We start from the raw sequence: 16,457 nt of genomic DNA on the forward strand, positions 1-16,457 counted from the left end.
AAGTCATAAAACATGAGGAGCGATACGATCACGCCTTTGCCTTGCCACGATCTCCAGAAGTACCTGAAACAATACACTGAAACTGTAAGCCCGAAAGCTTAGTGAGTTACCCCCAAAATACCAACCACAATACCATACACATATCATATCATATCATAAACATAACATCCATGCATATCGAGTCTATAGTGTGACTGGTCCGCCTGCACCGCGCCTTCAGTCCACCTGGTCCACTCTCTAAGTCTACAGTATGACTGGTCCGCTCGCACCGGGCCTTCAGTCTGTCCGGTCCACTCTATGAGCCTCGACACGTCTGGTTCGCCCTCTTGGGGCCTTCAGCCAATTCGGACCGCTCGACGGGCCTTCGGTCTAACCGGTCCACCCTGCGTATGTTGGCCTACAGCACAAAGTAGGACCCGCCTCAACCCAACCCCAGTCCAACAACCATGTGCACATAAACATACAATCATATAACAATTCACAACTAATCAACCGATCAAGCAGATCACATGACATAGCAACATCCTAACCAGGATACCGACCTAACCAGTCACTAACATAACATCATCATATATACCAGGATAACGACTTTAACCAAGTCTCTAACATATACCATCCTAACTACCAGGATGCAAACATAGCAAAGAAATAACATAACAAACAACTACTAGGATTCCCATCCGATAAAAGGCCGACCTTGGTGCCTTAGACCTTGTCGATATAGTGAGGATAACTCACCTGCGATTGCCGACAGAAGAGATAAGACCAAGCTGCTCTGATCACCAACATGATCTTCACCACAGAACACTACCACAAAACAAATTCCATAAATACCCAAAATTAGCAAAATACTCTTGGAAGTCAGACTGGTCAACTATTGGTCAAAGTCAAAGTCAACCTTCATGGTTGACCCTACTCGCCGAGTTAACTCGTTGACTCGCCGAGTTCCTATGCTCAGAAACTCCCATAATACGACTCAAATCTCCGACTCTCCACTCAAATCACTGATCCGAGTCTTAACTAGAAGGGTTTAGGGTTTCGCGACTTGACTCGCCGAGTCCAAGAACAGACTCGCCCAGTCTAAGGCAATCTTCAACCGACTCGCCGAGTTGTTCTTCCAACTCATCGAGTTCCTGCCCATCTTCATACAACTCGCCGAGTCTACCCATGTGACTCGCCGAATTACAATGCGACTCAAGTCTAATATCTAGCCAGACTCGCCGAGTCATCTTCCAGACTCGCCGAGTCCATACGTAACATCTTCATTCAGATGATTTTAGGCCATTTCATTGCTTCCAATACATAGATCTGGACTCCTAGGTCCAGATTCACATGTAAAGTTTCCAACTTTACGTGCATGCAAGGCTCAACAAGCTCCAATCAAGCTATAAGGAGGTTTTTGGGACAAAGATACTCCAAATCAAACCCCATGGCTGATGCTTTAAGCTTTCATAGCTTACTATTAACCTAGATCTGAAGTTGCAACTTCAGATCTAGCCTCTAAACCCAAAATGGGTTCCCATTAAGATAAAATTCCCAAAACAACAACCAAGGATGGATCTAGAAGGAGAAAACTCAAGGTAATGACTTGTTTCCTCAGAAATGTGCCCAAGAAGGAGTAGATTTCGGATCTACAATGATCTCCCGATGCTAGCCTCTTGATCTTATAACTTTCTCTTTTTAAATTCTTCTTCCAAGCTCAAACTTTAACAATGGAGGCTCACACACACTAATTAGGGTTTCTGGAACTCAAATGGACAGTAAAGAGGTTGAGGGTGGCTATAATGTGCTTTATATAGGGTACAACTTCCGGGATTAGGGTTTTCTCCCTTCAGCACCAACTCGTCCAGTCCATCTGCCGACTCGGCGAGTTGGCCACTTAACTCGAAACAAAATCCAGCTCAGACTCGGTGAGTAAGAGGACCTACTCGTTGAGTCCCTGACTTAATTTACACTTTACTCTCGGGAGCTCTTGCTTCTGACTTGGGATGATATAGGAAACTTACTCGAGCTCGGCTGAATGCATGCACCACACCCTTTCTTGTCGTAGAAATTCTTTACTTAATACATTTTTCTTTTGAAAGCTTTACTGATCCTCAGTCTGAGTTCAGACACACCCGAAAGTATGTCCGAATCCCTCAAACCAATGCTCTGATACCAATTTGTAACGACACAAAAATCAAGGGTAAAAATTTCATTTTTAATATAGCTAAAAATTAATACCATTTATTTCAAACATTTCAAATCATCATTAAGGAAAACATTTATCAGAGTTCATCCCAAAATCATTCATTGTGGAAATTATAGGTGTGTGCACTGCGATCAATCCGAGCTCTTCTTTCCTAAACCGATGATACCTGAAACCAAAGATGTAAATCGTAAGCACAAAGCTTAGTGAGTCCCCTAGAGCATACCCCATACACAATCCACATAACACATATCACATATCATATTAGCTATATAATCCATCTCTGCCACATATCGCATATCAATTAGCTTTAAAGCTATCTCTATGGCATACCACATATCAATTAGCTATAAAAGCCACCTCTACCACATATCACATATCAATTAGCTATAAAATTATCTCTACCATTAGTTGTAAAGACTATCTCTACCATTAGCCCCAAAGGGTATCTCTACTGTTAGCCCTAAAGGCTTTCTCTACTGTTAGCCACAAACGCTATCTCTACCATTAGCTGTAAAAGCTATCTCTACCATGTAGCACCTCATAAATATGCCACACACCTCTACACAACAAGTATACCAACTATCATAAAATGGTCCGGCCTTGGTGCCTTAGACCCATTGATATGGTGAGAAGACTCACCTCGCATTGCAGAAGCTTCCCGCATGAACTACTTAGCCGCTGCCCCGCCAACTTCCCGATCTATCACTACCAAACAATATACCCAATTAGCAATTGGGTCCCATACCAAAATCCTTAATCCATGCATGGGGTAAAATGACCATTCTACTCCTGGCCCAGTATGATCCAAAACTAAGGCCCAAACCCAAAACAAAAGCCCAACACTCTAATTTCCATAAAACCATCAATGGCCCAAAACATTTAACTTCAAATGTCCCACTAAGGCCCAAATACCCAAAGCCCATTGCTTAGCCCAACCCAAGGCTCAAAACACACTAAGCCCATAACTGATGCGTACATCGAGCGTACTCTTCTGTACGCTAAGCGTACTGGTTGAATGGAGTGTACGCTGCATGTACCTGCATATGCACCCATCATACTCCTCTGTTAAACCACATTTCCATTAAGTGCTTAATACTCTACTTCAGAAGCTACAGTTACAGATCCAAGTCCTCTTTAACGTCTTAAACCATAAAGTTTCTTAGTTGATGGGTTTGCATGACCCATATAAGCTCAAACTCCAAAAATGATAATCTACTTCCATGGAAATGGTCTTAAATCATGCATGAACCTATTAAGACCTCCAAGATGGCAACTTTCTGCCTTAGGGACTCATTTAACACTGAGAGTGGCAACTCTAAGCCTAAGGATCGAATTTCAACCATAAAGTTCCATCCTTGGGACCAAAATGAACTAAAACTCACGATGGTAGATCTAAGAGATGAATGATCAAGATCAAAGCTTTATACCTTCATCAAGCTAAGAATGAGTCCCAAATTCCAGATCTACAAGCTCCTCCTTGATTCCCATTTTTGCAACAAGTTCCAATTTCTTGAAATGCCCCCAAAAACCACCCAAAATGCACCTACAAAGCTCACAACACTCTTGGATGAAGCTACCACTCGAAATTAGGGTTTAAGGCTATGAGAATGAAAGAAGGCGCACCCCCTCGTACTTAAGGTGCTTTAAATAGTGAGCCAACCCTAAAAATTAGGGTTTTGGAGACCGTAGACGTACGCTGGGTGTAATCCTCGTACGCTGGGCATACGTCTTTAGCACCCGCGATTCCTTATCCAACAATACGTTGGGCGTACTCACCTGGCTGCCACCTTGCACGCATGGACTGAAATGCAAACTTTTCCAATCAGGGACCAATTCTGCCAACAACTTCGAAGTACTATAACTCCTTCGTTCTAAGTCCGTTTCCGACGAACTTTATATCCACGAAAAATTGGCGGAAGCACTACGATCCTAGCTACCACCCAATCCTTAAACCTTTTTGAATAAAACCCGAGACCCATAAAAGACCGAATCATCATATTACGCTTATACCCTTGGCCTCCGAAGATACAATCGAACACTTTCAAAACAGGGTGTTACAATATGGATTTTTGATTGTTTTCCTGTGAGGAGTTTTTTTGGTACCTGGCAATCAAATGTGAACGCTCGGTTTGTTGGATGGTCAAAACTGAAGAAATTACAGGTTCGTCAATGCAAGAGGTTTCTAATCGTTGACGACGTATGATTATTTATATAACTTATAATTTTCACCTATATGTATAATTTAAGATTATTTATAATTTTAAATTTTTTTTAGCAGAAGAATAAACTTATAGATAAGTTGGAGCCGATAACAGATCAGAGTCATGTTGATTGTTGGTCTTTTAGCTCCACATGGATTAAACTCCCTACGTTAGCTACTAGACCCGTTCACAATGCACCTTCTTTAAAACTATCACCTCACAAATTTCCTGCCTATGAGAGTCCATTAAAGAAGGCACAACCAGATGTTGCCAAAGGTTCATACATTTGACCCACCACCACCAACCAATGTACCATTAATTGATAAGGACCAAACTATTATTGAGTTGCAAAAGAAGGTTCTTCAATGTCGCAACGAGTTGATGTCACAAATATATATGTATTGTACAACTTGAAGTTATGGTATCCATGCTTCTACAACGTAATAATAAGGGTGTCAGAGATTATTTTCGTACCTCATAGGGGGCAGAGGTACATTTTTAACTATTTCACTTCCATACATTTTTATTTAACTATATAGTATACCCGTTATTGCATTGTTTCTATTTAAATACTATGAAACTGTACAACCACTTATCATAGTTGACCTTGGTACTGTATACACAACCACTGAATGACGAACATGAGCAGATGTCTGCATATAATGACTCGTCAGATATAAAAGTGATTCCTCGGAAAGAATACAAAAAGTCTCTTGTACCTCTTAGGCGTTCTCATTGAGAAAAACATATATTTGTATGGTTTAAGTCCCTATGGATATAGACGAAAAAGAAAGGCGTTGCATGCTAACAACCAACATCGTTAGAAAGTTGTTTAGACCCTAACATTCACACTCTATATGAACAATAGGATGGTTTGTTGTTGTTTGCACATTGTTCTTTCACTGTTATATAGACGATTGAGTTTCAGAAGCGCTTATATGGGGATAGTCATTTGGACTGGTTGGAATGTGATGTAAGTTATATATGTATGTGATAATTACATAGTAAATATTTAGTAAAAATACTAACTTTATTGTATACATTTGTTAATTGGCAACACATCGTGATCTGGAATGTCATTGTTGATAGTGTATAGGTTGGATGATGCTCGGTGGACATTTGTGCCGACAACTTTCAGCATTATTGTGCCAACTAAAATAACATGGTTAATGGATCCATTTACTCATCTTGGTCTGAATGTGATATGGTATACTTGTGTTTCAATTACATTACCTAAGTAATAGTAACTTATAAACAATGTTATTTAACGATTAGTTATTCCCAACCTTTTATGCAACTTTACATCACTATCGATATATCGAGTGCCCACTAGTTTTTGAGAGTTTTGGATTTCAAAGCATTCACAATGACTACATACAATAATCACTGGAAGGGAGAATATTTTCGAAAGATGAATCTTAGTTTATAGATATGTGAACCCATATCCACAAACTCCTAGTGAGTATCAACTATTAAGATATCAAACCTACTAATGTAATCACCCTTAAGGGTTTCAAAATCAATCTTATAAAAGGCACATACAGTAAATGGGATTGTGAGATGTTCTTGTGTTAGTTCCTAGAAATGTTGTTCGCTGAGAAATCTGTGAGGATAAAAGATTCAACCGAAACTTGAGCCATGTCATATCACAAGCGATTGGTTGAATTTGTATGGTGTACAAAAAAATAGGGGTCCATTTTAACATTGTAGTATTATTTAAAATATATTTAAGTTTATGTAATTATTACTTTTGGTAATAAATTTAAGAGTCGCAAGCATTGTTATTTTTTGCAATACATACAATTTATTTTTTAAAAACCATATTTTTTTACAATAAGCACGGTTTATGTTTCAAAAACCATATAAAACATAAATAAACACACACAATGATTAAATTTTTTTAAAACAATAAAAATTGCTCTGCCACACTACTCCCGTTATTGAATAGTCTCTCCGAAATGCATTGTTTCAAAGAAAACGATTATTTCACAAATTTTATTAATGTTATTTAAAAAGAATACTTCAATTCATATATCATTGAGATATAAAGCTTCGAGTTAATGAGGGAGATTAAGGTGTTGTTTGTTTTTTGTCTGCAGATCTTCTTGACATCTTCTGTCTGCGCCACACAGACTTCACAAACTGTTTGTTTTTTTGAAAACAGTTGACCTAAAAATGTATACGCGTGGCGCAGATGTATACCAGAGTCTTCTAACATCTTCAGACATCTGCTAGCCTAAAAAAACACATATCTTTATTTTTTAGTTTTTTTATTTTTGTTTATTCCAACTTTATTAATGATGAACAATTTGAAAAAAAAAAGTTACAATACTTAAAATAAAAGGTTCAATAACACAAACATGATATTTTTGACAAATTTATAAATAAAGATTTATTACAATAATGGTCGTTAAAGTTGTTTATATAAATATGAAAAAAAATCATAATATATTCTTATATATTTTATATCAAATTTTATAAAACATTATTTTATACAATATCGTCAATTTTTTGAGAAAATATTTATGATACATTTTAATTGATTTAATTGAAAAAATCAAAGTTGATCCAGATTTGTTAAAACATTCTTTGATTCTTAATTATAATGTTGAGGTATAACTTTGCAATCAAAATTGTTGGTTTTTATAAAATATATGTGTTAATTCGTATCATTTTTATTTTCATTTTTTATACAATAATACATAAAAGTTGATATAGATTTGTTAATTACTTATAAAAAAATCATAAAAATATTTAAAATCATTTTGAAGTTTTCACTATGAGGCAAATTGCTTTAAAAGTTGTATCAAACAAAGTGACAAAACATGAGAAAACGTGCATGGAAAATTAACACACGTTTATACCCTTTGCATTTGATACTTGCGGTTTCCTTGCGCCAAAAGCTGTAGAGCTACTCAATAGAGTCCAACGGGTCATACATAGTAATGTTATGATTCCAAGATATATAAATGTTTTTTTTTAAAAGAATTTGTTTTGCCATCTAAAGAGGTTTGCGACACCGTTTGTTGCTCGTTTACCAATAACGTCTATGTAAATCTTCTTTTATGAGTTTATATAAATAAAAGTATTATTATATCCAAGTGATTGAACTAAAAAAAAAGTTTAAAAAATTAGATTTTAATTTATTTTAGTAATAAATGTTAAAAAAAACAATCTTTCTTTAGAAGGCAACCCTTTAATTCTCACTTGTTTTACTATAGAGATTTTGCATTGTAAAAACACCACCTATAAAGTTTAGGAATTAGGAGTAGGTTATGTAAAGAAAGGAATTAGCTTCGGTATTTGCCCATTTTAAGTTTAGGAATTAGGAGTAGGTTATGTAAAGAAAGGAATTAGCTTCGGTATTTGGCCTTGTTAAAATGGAATTATAGTTTTGTGTTGTCGTTTTCTCTTACCATACGTTGCTGTTCCTTCGTCTTGGTTAATTTCATCATCGTACAACAATCACGCCACTCTTTTTGCTCCCATTCCTTCTCCCACTCCTGTCTTGGCTGTTCTTGGATCTCTCAACCAGTCAACGAGCATGAAGAGGATAGTAAGTACGTTGTTTCTTTATGTCCTATTTTTCTCAAATTAGCGTACACAGTCTGTCGGATTCTTCAAGAGCTATGTTTTTCCTGATCTGGGTGATTAACGGTCGTAGGTGCTCATATCTTTTAATCCCATTTTGGGTATTTGCCCATCCCTCCCTTTTTATCGATTTCAAGTTCCCTTCTTTCTATTTTCTTGTTAGCTTTCTAGACACAGATTTGAGGTTTTATCCGTGTTGTATGAGATAGATCTGATCTTTGCGATCTCGTTGTGTATCCACATTGTCTCTGATTTGATGGTACTGATATCTGAAATGACTCGGTAGTATAAAGGGCTTTTTGTTAGTTTTTCTGTATACTGCTCCAGTCAGTGCGTTGCGATCTATCTGTTTCATGACTGATTTTTAAAGATGTAATATAATTTATGTTTGATATTCTTGTTATCAGTATCTTAGAGTGTAGTGTATTCATGTTAGATTGTTTCTGTAGTGAGTGGGAATTGCTGTCAGATTTTACTTTTAGATCTGTGGCATCACGTATCTGCTTTGTTGAAAACCGTACAAATTTAGTTACTAGTACTACTAGAAAGTGAGCAAAGCACCGCATAAAAATTAAAAAACACCAAACAGTTGAGATTCCTTCCTTGCCATGAAACTGTGTTTACCTTTTTCCTTTGGGGTTTCAGGTGGCACTGTTTTTGCTTGTAGCAGCAAGCAATGCTATTCCTATTCCTATTGGTCTGTACAAAGGTGAAGGCGGAGAGTGTAATTATGACAGACATTTGATACCTCGGCCTCATAGTGTTTCCATTCTAGAGTTTGGTGCCGTGGGTGATGGCAAAACTGTAAATACAGTCGCCTTTCAGAATGCCATCTTTTATCTCAAGTCCTTTGCTGACAAGGGTGGCGCTCAACTCTATGTACCATCTGGCCAGTGGCTCACCGGAAGTTTTAGCCTTACCAGTCATCTTACACTCTTTCTGGAGAAAGAAGCCATCATTCTTGGATCCCAGGTCAGTTGTTATAAATCACTCATCCTATCCTCCTCCTCCTCCTCCTCCTCCTCTATACAATGTGTTGGTGTTGTAGGATGTTGATCATTGGAAGGTGATTGAAGCTTTACCTTCTTATGGTAGAGGGATTGATCTCCCAGGTCAAAGATACAGTAGTTTGATCAACGGTGATAATCTAAATGATGTTGTCATAACAGGTATTATAAAATTATAACAGGATAGAATAATTGTTAGGAGATACATGTATGTTATGTTATGTTATGTTTTGTTATAGGTGACAATGGAGTGATCGATGGGCAAGGGTCTGTGTGGTGGGAGAGTTTTGATTCTCATACACTCAACTATAGTCGTCCAAATATTGTGGAGTTCATCAACTGCAAGGATGTTGTTGTTTCAAACATAACTTTTTTAAATCCCCCATCATGGACCATTCATCCTGTATATTGCAGGTAGGTATTACTATTTACATTTTACTTAATGCTGTTGATTACTGATTACTGTTTGTTTGAAAATTTAGTAACGTCCTGGTTCAAAATATAACGGCAATCTCTCCGCCCGAATCTCCTTACACCAGTGGCTTGGTTCCAGGTATGCTAAATGTTGGTCGATTTTGAATGTGAAGGTAAATGGTAATACTAGTGATTTATGATGATAGATATTACTTTTACCTGACCAGATTCTTGTGATGGCGTTTGCATTGAGAATAGCAACATCAGCATGGGGCATGATGCCATATGTTTAAAGAGTGGATGGGATGAATATGGAATTGCATATGGCAGAGCAACAACAAATGTACATGTCAAGGGTGTGCGACTCGAGTCTTTTTCAGGGTCAGGGCTCGGTTTTGGAAGTGAGATGTCTGGAGGCATATCCGATGTGATTGTGGAAAATGTGAAATTGCATGACTCCCTGACTGGGATTGGGTTTTTCACATCAAAAGGGAGAGGCGGCTACATCAAAGATGTTGTCATATCCCATGTCAGCTTTCATAATGTTGTGCTTGCGATCGAGGTTACGGGTGAGGACAACGTTCATGCTGACGATGAATATGATCCTGATGCCTTCCCTGTGATCCAACACATCACTTTCAACAACATGACTGGCCTGAATATTACTTCACCGGGACGCCTTTTTGGTATTCATGAATCTCCTTTCACTTCCATCTGTCTCTCTAATGTTTCTCTTGTCCTCACCACGTCTTCCTCTTCTTCTTGGTTGTGTTCCAATGTGTTGGGTTTCTCTGATAATGTATCCCCTATGCCTTGCTTTCAACTCCAAACCTTTCCTTGGAATTCTTCAGCTTGTTTTCCTGCTTCTTCAACCTCTCGTATTGCATCCCTATAAACCCCTAAGTTCAAATCATCAGTTCCCAAAATCTTTCCTACTCAATCCCCAACCAATTCTTCATGTCATCAAGTCTGTGTACATCCTTGTTTCCCTTTATTTCATGTCCCAAAAATTTTGGTAGCAGGTTGATTTCAATTCTCATTTTTTGTGATTTTTTTCTTGTGCATTCTTACTGTATATTTAGTTTGGATGTCAGCTGGACAAACCACAAGAAACTTTTTAGCGGTGTATTTATTATGAATTCGTCTTTAATAGATTTTTGTGTGTTGTAACTAACATGCATACAGAAAGGGTTCAACAACAATCACCTAAACCTATACTCATCATGTTTTAGTAAAAACAACTTTTTTTGTGGTTTTAGAATTTTCTTCCTCACCAAGAAGGAACTACAATGACAGATGGAATTTGGAAATAAGCATGAAAACAAGTAATTACACGTTTTGTTTCTTTAAAAATCTATATAATCAGTAATCTAATTTAATACATTTCAAATTCAGAAACTATGAGTAAAATGATGGTATGTAGATTGTAGAGGCTGGGTGGCAATAAAGAAAGAAAAGCCTGTCTACATCTATAATAATTTGTAGTTTCCAAAAATCAAAAATAGGTAAGAGGAGGGTATTTCATATTTCATTTTGACAATATGGGAGGAGGAGGGGGGAAGGAATCAAGAAGAAGTCGGTGAATCATCTCAAAGGTAGTAAATGTAATAACAGCAGCCGGAGTCGTCCTCAGCAGATTTGTAGCACACCCACGGTAAAAACCAGGGATGCCCTCACGCTCAAACACTTTCTTTATGCAATCCACCATTCCTGAGTACCTCTTTTCAGAGTGGTGTCCCTGTTCTTGAAGCCTCGCCCTAACAACCTGTTCAATGTTTCTTCCAATGATAACTAACCCTGATACTTTAGAAACCATAAATAAAATAATATCATATCCCATCCATCCTACCTCATGTGGATATGTGAGAGTAGATGCAAATACTTTAGAAACTGAAGAGGCAACAGCAACATCACGTGCACCAAGTTGATCCACCTCTATGTTATCTGTGCCATCTTAAGATTAAGATTATATACATACATAGATAGATAATAAATAGCCTTGGGAATTGTTTTTATTTCAGACCTCTTCTAGCCAGATAGCCTTTAATCTTCTCATATGCTGGAAACTGAATGGCAACATGACTGATACCAGCCATTGCAGGTACAAGGCCACTGTGGAAAGATGCAAAAATAAAATTCAGTGTATATTATTATATAATTATTAATGGAATTGGAGTGGAGAGAGGACCTGACCTGTATAAGCCACGGATACCCTCTTCCCGACCAATTCTCATCAAAGCTGACAGTGTACCACGATATGGCATTACAACTCTTCTCATTCCTTGTGTCTGAGAAAACACAGAAATTAAGATCATCATACTACTAATTGGCATTGCATTTTAATTAAAAACTAAAGGATTAAATCATCATCATACTTGTAGCCTTGTCTTCACAACCCACAAAGGATTTGTTACAATTGTTGTTGCCACTCCAGCCCCTGAAGCAGCTATCATATTCGCACCAAAAGATAGCTGATGACTTCCATCTATTATTATATCAACAATACATACATACACCACCCAATTGTATCAATAAACAGAAAAGCTTCAGAATCCAAACCAATGAATATATTTCACAATCTAACCAGAGCTAAGGGAACCTTTCAGCCAGTCATAAACAGTAAAATACACCTGCACAAGTGAAAACTTATTAAACATGAAAACTCAAGCATATGTAATCTACTTACCACCCCACCGCCATTTAAACATATGAATATTGTTAAAATCAAACTTGTAACTTTTCCCTCTCATATATGATATATAACTATAATATATCTATATATAATGGATGGCTTTAGTACTGTTCCTTCTGGTTTGGAATTGGATCCACTTATGACTTATGAGAGAAGAAGACATGATAAGCAAATATCATAATTGTTTCCTTACATGCTCATGTGGATATTAAATTATATGTGGGGTGTTTGTGTTTCCTTCTTAAGTAATAATGTTCAGCCTAGCAAATGAGAGATCAATGTTTGTATAATTAAATGATTTAATGGAGTGTATTCTGTTATATAAATAACTGAAAAGGAAGTTTAATGAGCAGGGTTCTGCCTGATAGAAAATATAAAGCCTTGCAGAATGCAGCATTTAAATTTAAAAAATAAATAAATAAATAAATAAAATCTCAGTATCTCACACACCGCCCAGTTTGGAAGCAAGGCAATAATAGTTGGAGAAAGGCCACGGTACATGCCACGGAAGCCGTCTTTCCTGACAATCTGCTGTAGGCTCCCGACTATCAGACTGCCTGTTAGTGGTTGATAACAAAAAGTCAAAGTCAAAAGGCAAAAACTTTATAGATAGATATATCATATATATATACGATTGGAGCCACAAGCTATATAAACGTTGTAACATTCAACAGTTTCCACAAGTTTACACAATAATATTAATAAATAGATATAAATATTGCACACCACAATCAAGCATGATCCAAACGAACGACGAGTACACATAATAGTATCCATGACCAGACGATCAAAAGGCGGATTAATTTATGCAGAAATGGTTTGCATACCTCTAATACTTCCACCGTTAAGCTGCGGTAGACCATGAACCTGAAACCTGGTCTTGATCACATCTAAAGGGCATACAAATGTGGCTGCAAGGACTCCTGCATATGTTCATATTGTAAGACCAGAGAATAAACGCAAAGTAATAAAAAAAAAAAAGCGTGAAAGGAAAGAATTTTCGTATAATTAAGGATATATAGGAGAGAGAGACCACCGAAAACGTACCCGCAACAGCGCCGGCGGCGGCATTGCATAGCATGGAGGAGGAAGTAGGGGGCTGATTATCAGCGGTCATTGGTGAAATCGAGGGAAATACTTTGAAAATATTGATTAATAGGGTGGAAGGAGTCCTCTCTGGAGAGGGAGATCCTGGTCCTAGAGAAGCAAAGTCGCATGGCCAAGAAAAACGAAGGCCAGTAGAATAGAGATCGCTTGATGCAGATTGCAGAAAGAGATGGATGAGGGAGGGTTTAGCCAAGAAAAACAAAATCAATGGAGGTGTTTAGATCGATGAAATCGAGAGAGAAAACCTATATGCGGTTTGGGGAAGAGATGAGATGACATCCGTGCCCGGGCTTTGTGAGCTCCAACTTGCAACCCCGATCCGACGTGATCCACATTTTCTTTTCTCTCTAAAATTCTAGGATAAAATGAAGACATGACTCATGAGTAGCTAACTTTTTATACGTTTAGAGATGATCTAAATCGATTAAACAAAATATAGTATATTTTAAGTTATATTAATTTGAAATATTCCACCTAAATATTCAAGTGTCAATTAATTAATTATAACTTTAATCCATTTTAATATTAAAATTATTCATCTTTCAACTAATTAATTAATAACAACCATTCAATAACTTTTTTTTTAATTTATGTTTTATAATTACTAAGGTGTTGTTTGTTTTTTTTGAGACAAAATGTCTGCAGTCTGCGGATCACATCTGTAGACCTTTGCAGTAGAAGATGAGAACCAAACGTCTGCAGTCTGAAAAAAGAAGACTGTTTGTTTTATTTAACATCTGCGGGCTACTAAAATAAACTGAAATCTAAATAAAATGATTTTTTTAAACTTGAAAGTGAATTTTAATATTTTTATGACTTTGTTATAAATAATTCATGAATTTAGATCAACTTTTATGTATTATTGTATAAAAAATAAAAATAAAAATGGTATGCATTACGTATATATTTGATAAAAACCAACAACTTTGGTTGCAAAGTTATAACTAAACATTATAATTAGTGATGAAAAAATTTTGATACATAAATGGATGGAAATAAACTTCGATTTTTTCAATTAAATCCATTAAAACCGTTCCATAAATATTTTCTCAAGAAATTGACGATACTGTATTAAATAATGTTTTACAAAATTTGTAAAAAAAATATAAGAATATATATTATGATTTTTTTTTCATATTTATATAAACAACTTCAACGACTATTATTGTAATAAATCTTTATTTATAAATTTATAAAAAAATATCATGTTTGGATCATCGAACATTTTTTTGTTTAAGTTTTGTAATTCTTTTTCAAATTGTTTATCATTACTAAAGTTGGAAAAAATATAAAATAAAATAAAACTTGAAAAAAATAAAGATATATATGTTTTTTTATGCTAGAAGATGTCTGAAGATGTTAGAAGACTTTGGCCCACATCTGCGCCAAGAAGAGGGCGCGCAGATATTTTTAGATCTGCAGTCTTCAGAAAAACAAACAGTCTGCGAAGGCTAATATCTGCGCGTGGTCTGCGCGGTGCAGACAGAAGAGATCACACAGATCTGCAAACAAAAAACAAACACTACCTAAGTATTTATAGTAATATAATATAATATATAAGTATAAATGATTGGTAGTTACTCCAAAAAAAACTTTGGTCTTGATAATGTGTTTTAAAATATGTTCTTCTCCTAAGAAGAAGTCGACTATTCAACCAATGTGGTCTTTGGTCTATCAATATCATTGTGTTTCAAAATATGTTCTTTCCTTAGGAAGTCTACTGTTCAAACCATGTGGTGTACAAAACAAATAGTTTAAGAGTATGTTTAGAGTGTGTTAGCCGTTCTAAAAAAATGATTGGTAGTTGCACAGTATTGTATTTTACTATAAAAGAGGTTATACAAAAATACAAATTACAAAGTGAGGAGAAAACATATAGAAAGAAGAATAAAAAGAATATAAATATTTGTGTGTTGGTTTGAGTTTCTTTTTGCTACGTATCAAACCACATTACAATGTTACAATTTTAAATTTGTATGTTTGTAAATATTATTAGAATAAATTAATAGTTTTTGTTATGTCATATAGATTAAAAACAACCATACAATCATTATCGACGATGAAAACATAGGCATATGAAACACATTTTACAATGAGATTATTCAATATTATTATTTTTTGTGCTTATTTTGTAACTCAAACTCAAACTTATCTAATTAGTTGATGATTTAGATTTTTATTTCACATTTTTTGTATTCTTAATTGATATATATATATATATATATATATATATATATATATATATATATATATATATATATATATATATATATATATATAGGGTTAGGTTCATGTGAGACGGCCTAATTTTGTGAGACCGTGAGATGCATTTTTTAATTTTTTAAATTTTTTTTAATTTTTTTAGTTAATTCAAGTTCCGAAAATAATATTTAAAAAAAGAATTTTTTGATTTTTCCATTTATTTTGCATTTTAAAATTATTTTTAGAATATATACAGTGTAATATTCTATTTAGAATATTTCACGTATTTTTAAAAAAAAAACAGAATTTTTTTTTTATTTTTTTTAGTTAATTCAAGTTTCGAAAATAATATTTAAAAAAAAGAATTTTTAGATTATTCTATTTATTTTGCATTTTAAAATTATTTTTTAGAATATGTCAATGTAATATTCTATTTAGAATATTTCACGTATTTTTCAAAAAAAAAAACGGGATTTTTTTTAATTTTTTTTAGTTAATTCAAGTTCCGAAAATAATATTTAAAAAAAGAATTTTTGGATTTTTCCATTTATTTCGCATTTTAAAATTATTTTTAGATTTTGTCTCACGGTCTCACAAAATTAGAATGATCTCAAATTAACCTGAACCTATATATATATATATATATATATATATATATATATATATATATATATATATATATATATATATATATACACACACACACACACACACACTAATAAAAGAGTAATTCTTTTGTCATGTATCACCATATTAGACCTTTTAATTAATGTGTTGCCACATGTCAATCTATTAGTTATCCATTTTAAATTTATTAGACCTTCTCATTAATGTGATGATATTGTCAATGTATTTATTCTCTATTTTAAATTTAAATTTTAAATTTTATATTATTGTTTTTCATTAATTCACAAATAAAAATATATCTAATATATATTAAAAATTAATTTTACATATTATTTGAATCAACGATTATAATTTCACATAACTAATAAAAATACCTCTTAAATTAATAATTTATTTAAAATAACTGATTAAAATTTTGAGTTTTT

At 34.7% G+C, this 16,457-nt stretch overlaps 2 protein-coding genes across 2 annotated transcripts; one reads left to right on the top strand and one right to left on the bottom strand.

The window, feature by feature from the left end:
* Positions 1-7,697: 7,697 nt before the first annotated feature.
* On the top strand, positions 7,698-10,578 carry LOC145014499 (putative polygalacturonase). The gene is made up of 6 exons (XM_078972881.1): positions 7,698-7,948; positions 8,629-8,955; positions 9,032-9,152; positions 9,230-9,404; positions 9,473-9,543; positions 9,632-10,578. The coding sequence occupies exons 1-6, from the start codon at positions 7,937-7,939 to the stop codon at positions 10,297-10,299; spliced, it is 1,374 nt and encodes a 457-aa protein (XP_078829007.1). The 5' UTR covers positions 7,698-7,936; the 3' UTR covers positions 10,300-10,578.
* Positions 10,579-10,685: 107 nt separating this feature from the next.
* On the bottom strand, positions 10,686-13,574 carry NDT1 (NAD+ transporter 1). Its single transcript, XM_078972882.1, has 9 exons — positions 13,144-13,574; positions 12,924-13,019; positions 12,547-12,653; positions 11,989-12,034; positions 11,780-11,889; positions 11,598-11,692; positions 11,428-11,516; positions 11,254-11,348; positions 10,686-11,169 (listed from the first exon to the last, which is right to left on the bottom strand). The coding sequence occupies exons 1-9, from the start codon at positions 13,211-13,213 to the stop codon at positions 10,933-10,935; spliced, it is 945 nt and encodes a 314-aa protein (XP_078829008.1). The 5' UTR covers positions 13,214-13,574; the 3' UTR covers positions 10,686-10,932.
* Between the last annotated feature and the right edge of the window lie 2,883 nt (positions 13,575-16,457).

Source organism: Lactuca saligna, chromosome 9, assembly GCF_052625555.1.
Source record: "Lactuca saligna cultivar CGN05327 chromosome 9, ASM5262555v1, whole genome shotgun sequence".
NCBI classification, from domain to species: domain Eukaryota; kingdom Viridiplantae; phylum Streptophyta; class Magnoliopsida; order Asterales; family Asteraceae; genus Lactuca; species Lactuca saligna.